The sequence below is a fragment of the Brassica oleracea genome, chromosome C3 (genome assembly GCF_000695525.1).
Source record: "Brassica oleracea var. oleracea cultivar TO1000 chromosome C3, BOL, whole genome shotgun sequence".
Lineage (NCBI taxonomy): Eukaryota > Viridiplantae > Streptophyta > Magnoliopsida > Brassicales > Brassicaceae > Brassica > Brassica oleracea.
Genome location: NC_027750.1, coordinates 48,872,399 through 48,877,396, shown reverse-complemented (window position 1 = coordinate 48,877,396; position 4,998 = coordinate 48,872,399). Strand labels below are relative to the sequence as shown.

General features: G+C 46.1%; 1 protein-coding gene across 2 annotated transcripts; it reads left to right on the top strand.

Moving 5' to 3' along the window:
- The first annotated feature begins 321 nt into the window (after nucleotides 1–321).
- On the top strand, nucleotides 322–3,145 carry LOC106331931 (beta-glucosidase BoGH3B-like). 2 transcript variants are annotated; one of them, XM_013770370.1, is made up of 8 exons: nucleotides 322–759; nucleotides 844–1,048; nucleotides 1,141–1,210; nucleotides 1,302–1,447; nucleotides 1,518–1,761; nucleotides 1,843–2,130; nucleotides 2,202–2,403; nucleotides 2,495–3,145. In XM_013770370.1, the coding sequence occupies exons 1-8, from the start codon at nucleotides 582–584 to the stop codon at nucleotides 2,977–2,979; spliced, it is 1,818 nt and encodes a 605-aa protein (XP_013625824.1). In that variant the 5' UTR covers nucleotides 322–581; the 3' UTR covers nucleotides 2,980–3,145. The 2 variants fall into 2 exon arrangements, with proteins under 2 accessions (XP_013625824.1, XP_013625823.1); XM_013770369.1 differs by having other exon boundaries at nucleotides 323–759; nucleotides 1,141–1,231.
- The last annotated feature ends 1,853 nt before the right edge of the window (nucleotides 3,146–4,998 follow it).

Here is a 4,998-nt window from a genome sequence, read left to right as displayed (position 1 = left end):
GATGTTAAACCTGTTAGGATAGGTTTTAGTTGTTATAAATTGAGAATTGATGAATTTTAAAAAATGAAATGAGATTAAGCTGAAGCAATGATATAATAATTCTGCACAAAATGACAAATTAAAGGAAAAGACCTGGAAACTTATACTGTAACTGATTTGGTGGGAAACTGAGAACCAATCTGAATCAGTATCGAAAAAGACAAGTTCATTCGAGTAAAATACTAAATCATTGACTTACTAGACTGCTCTCGGTCAAGAAAACAATTGCTATGCTGTGTGGAAGTTAGTACACGTAGTTGGTCGGAGAAAGCAAAAGGTGAAAAGCTCCGTCCATCAGATATGCCTTGCTCAGCTCTTCAATAAGATAATAACAAAAGGTGACTTGTACAAAAGATAAGATTGTATATAATATAATACACGTTCGGGGAACATTACATACGAGAAACTTTTGAAATGAAATTAATATAAGTTGTAAAAGTGTGAAACACACACAGTTCTTGTCGACTGAGCTTAGTTTATATAAAGAAGCTAGAAGAAGACACACCACACTCGAATCAACTCAAGCGATATTGCCGGAGAGAATGACCGAAGCAAGAGAAGTTACCGCCATGGACTGCGTTTACAAGAACCCTAACGAAGGTGTAGAAGATAGGATTCAAGATCTTTTACAAAGGATGACAGCTGAGGAGAAGATCGGTCAGATGACTCAGATCCACCGTGCCGTCTCATCGGCCGCCGTCATCAAAGACTTCTTTATAGGTAAGTTTCTAAACCACCAAATAAAACAATTAAACATTCTGGATTATGAAACCGGACTGAGTCGTTGTTTGCATCGCTCTTCAGGCAGCGTATGCAACTCGGCCGGGAAGTCAGGGAATAAAGATGTGATGTCAGAGGATTGGGCTGAAATGATCGACGGCTTTCAGACAGCAGCCCTCGAAACTCGTCTCGCCATACCAATCATCTATGGCTTGGACGCAGTTCACGGCAACAACAAATTCTACGGTACCACCATTTTTCCTCACAACATAGGACTCGGTGCCACCAGGTTCGTCCTAAACCACAGACAATTTTAACCGAATGAGGAACAAAGACCAGCTCGGTTCGGTGTATTGATTCGGTTTCGTGATAACTTGGCAGAGACTACGATCTGGCTAGAAGGATTGGTTCAGCGACTGCTCTAGAAGTTAGGGCAAGTGGGGCTCACTGGGTATTCGCTCCTTGTGTGGCGGTAAGTCTTATCAAATTTTAAAGAGAAAACATGAACCATATCGTCTGATCATGTTTGTGAGATATGGTAGGTGGGCAAAGATCCGCGATGGGGAAGATGTTTGGAGAGCTACAGTGAAGACACCGAGGTTGTGTGCAACATGACATCCATTGTCTCCGGTCTTCAAGGAAGTCCACCGGAAGGACATCCCGCCGGTTACCCTTTCCTGGCCGGAAGGTCCATTTTAATCTAATACATTTCTTAACAAACACGAAATTTCCTGTTCACAATCTTATACTCGTTTCAGGAACAATGTGGTTGCATGTGCAAAGCACTTTGTTGGAGATGGTGGTACAGAGATGGGTAAGAATGAAGGGGACACAATAGCTTCATACGAAGACCTGGAGAGGATTCACATGGCTCCTTACTTGAATTGTCTTGCTCAAGGAGTCTCTGCTGTTATGCCTTCTTATTCTCTTTGGAACGGAAGAAAACTCCATGGAGACCGCTTTCTCTTGACAGAAATTCTCAAAGACAAACTCGGTTTTAAGGTCGAATCACAGTCACTTTTTTTTCTCGTTGGATCAAGAACTGACTAAATTTCTTAAATTGTGGTCGTTCTGTTTTTGTAGGGATGTTTGGTTTCAGATTGGTCGGGAATAGACAAGATGGGAGAACCCCGTGGTTCGAACTACCGTGAGTGTGTGGAAGCTGCTATAAACGCTGGAATAGACATGGTCATGGTCCCTTATAAGTATGAGAAGTTCATCAATGAGCTAACATCCCTGGTGAAGGACGGGAAAATACTTATGTCTAGGATCGATGATGCGGTCGAGAGAATTCTGAGATTGAAGTTCACAGCTGGTCTCTTCGAACACCCTTTCTCTGACAGATCGTTGCTGAAGTTTGTTGGCTGCAAGGTAGATTCCGCTTATGATTTCTCACATAATCTGACGTTATCAAATCATAAAATCGAATGTTACGCACACAGGAACACAGAGAGATAGCTCGTGAAGCGGTTAGGAAATCTTTAGTTTTGCTAAAGAACGGGAAAGATTCAGACAAACCGTTTCTACCGCTAGATCGAAACGCAAAGAGAGTTTTAGTGGCAGGAACTCACGCAGACGATCTGGGGTTTCAGTGCGGTGGTTGGTCCAAGACTTGGCAGGGTCAGAGTGGTCGGATCACAATCGGTAAGCAACAAGAAACAAACACTGCTTCAACAGAGTAGTTTCTTGCGTAACAAGCTAGCTATATTAACATCCTCTTTTTTCACGAGTGCAGGCGCAACTATCTTGGATGCCGTCAAAGCAATCGTAGGAGCAGAAACAGAAGTGGTTTACGAGAAGATTCCTTCGGAGGAGACTTTGTCCAACGAGGACGACTTCTCATACGCCATCGTTGCCGTCGGGGAAGCGCCCTATGCAGAATCCCGAGGCGATGATCCTGAGCCGTCGATACACTTCGATGGGGGTGAGGTAGTGAGTTTGGTAGCTGAGAAGATCCCGACAGTGGCGATTCTTATGACGGGACGACCTGTGGTTTTGGATAAGACCATGTTGGAGAAGGTGGAAGCTTTGGTGGCGGCTTGGTTGCCTGGAACTGAAGGAGATGGAATCGCCGATGTGGTGTTCGGAGATTACGATTTCACTGGGAAGTTGCCGATGTCGTGGTTCAGAGACACAGATCAGCTGCCGATGAACCCTGAAGCTGATAGCTATGATCCGTTGTTCCCGTTAGGGTTTGGGCTGAAATGTAAGAGAGAGTAATAATACTAGTCCGTGCGAGAGAATAAATGTAAGAGAAGTCAAAATAAGGGCTTTCTAAGTGTCTCTGATCTCTCTCTCTTCTCAATTGCATTTGGATTTGGTTTAGTCCGGTTTTCTCATTTGCTCACTTTGGTTTTATTGTTTTGGTGTGACGCTGTTCGGTGTAGGTCGTATTTTAAGAACTTCGGAAGCTGCCTTCCAATAATTAAGCAAACTGTTTCCGATAACAGAGTCTATTGAGTTTGACAATGTGAAATAAGTATTCTTAGTTATCACTTACCATTAGCACTACAGATAGGAAATATGAAATATCGTGGCTTATCTTTCATCGGAAAACGGTACTGAACGAGGGAACGTTCGGTTTTAGATGTGGGTTAAGCAAAGACGTCTTATTGATGGTCGAAAAAGCTTTTCGTCGGTTACAAGGAAATGAAATGCGTAAAGGAACGGATGCCGGAGCTCGAAGAGATTTACCGGAAAGATACAACACGGCGAGATAATAAAGGTAAAACCCTAATCTAGCCGTCCAGTATGTGTCAGTGATTTCGGATCCTCTTTACGTTGCACCCCTCCTCTCTTTTATAGCCGACTTGATGCTCTTCCGTGACCTAGCTTGCGTCGCCTTCGTGGGATTTTAACTCGCTGGGCCGAGAAGCCCACGTTGCTTCGAGGAGCTGTTGAGCCGAATGCGTTTAGTCGATGTGCGACTGACTAAAAGTACTCTCGTGTCGCGCCGACTGATCGGCGCTCCAAGCCGCCGCACCGAGCTGTTGCTATGCTTTGTATGGGCCGGGCCGTCTGTTCTTCGGGCCTTGAGGGATGGTCGAATCCATCCTCTACAGTAACCCCCCCCCCCAGTTCATCGGTGAGTGACGTTCTGTCGAGCTTGATGAATTTGGAAAGTTAATGGTTTGGAAGGACAGACGGGCCGTCGCGAAAGTGCGCTGCTTCGTCGGCGTATCGCGAGACGTTGTCATGTATTCTCGTGTTTTAGGCGGTTTAATCGAGTCCCGGTCGAACCGGTTTTCGTTTGGTTAGACTCGATTTTTACTTCGACCGTTGATTTGGTCTGGGTTGGAACCGGTTATTGTGAGAAGTCGAAACGACGCGTAGATTTCTTCGGGCGGCTAGGTACTGTTTCGAGGCCCATGTAGACCCAATGATGACGCCTCGGGGAAACGCCCCGCTCCTCCCCTATAAATACTTGTCCACTTCTCGTTCTCTCCATTCTTCTCCGCGTTATCCATGTACTTTCTCTCTCTTCATCTCTGCTTCTCTCTCTAGGTTGCTGTTGTTGTAGAATAGATAGCGGTATGTCGTCTGGTGGGAGGTTATCTCGTAAACAGAAAGGGAAAGAGGTTGCGACTGCACCTAGTCCCGCAGGAGATGTGAGCGGGGTTCCGCTCGAAGAATTCGAACAAGTCCATCACGAAGCGATGATGGATACTAGGAGTTTGGATCTGTCTCAAAGGATCTTGGTTTCCGAGTCAGCGCGCTCATATCGACAAGAAGTAGGAGTAACTCCAGCTGAGCCGCAGGTTTGCAAAAGAGACGGTTCGGGCGGTGCGAGAGACGGAGTTCCTCTCGTTAATTACGTACCGACATGAAATTACTCTGGAGAAATCTTCGAGGAACTCCCGACTGTAGCTCCCGAGTTCCTGCGCTCCCCAGATGTGAGTGGTCAGGCCTGCGAGAACCTTATCGAGACGCGGTCGACTCCTAATAGCGTGAAGAAGCTCTTGAGGGAACGTCGCGGACTGGGGGTGACTTTCATGATTCCTTCGAAAAGCCAGAGGCCTTGGTCGACGCCGGTTGGGTTCCAGTGCATCTATGAATCCTATTTCCAAGATGATACGAAGCTCTAGTTCCTGATCCCTCGACTAGTTACATCGTATGTGAGGCGCCGAGGTGCAGCGATAAGCCAGTTCCTGAATGGCTCATGGCGTATCGCGGTTGCCCTGATGGTCATGGCTGCCGAGATCGACGTCTCTCTAAGTGTTCGCGCGTTCGAGCAGTTGA

Coding starts and splice junctions, on each gene's coding strand:
- LOC106331931 (XM_013770369.1), top strand. CDS start 582: ATGACCGAAGCAAGAGAAGTTACCGCCATGGACTGCGTTTACAAGAAC. Junction 760..843: donor CATCAAAGACTTCTTTATAG/GTAAGTTTCTAA, acceptor ATCGCTCTTCAG/GCAGCGTATGCAACTCGGCC. Junction 1,049..1,140: donor ATAGGACTCGGTGCCACCAG/GTTCGTCCTAAA, acceptor ATAACTTGGCAG/AGACTACGATCTGGCTAGAA.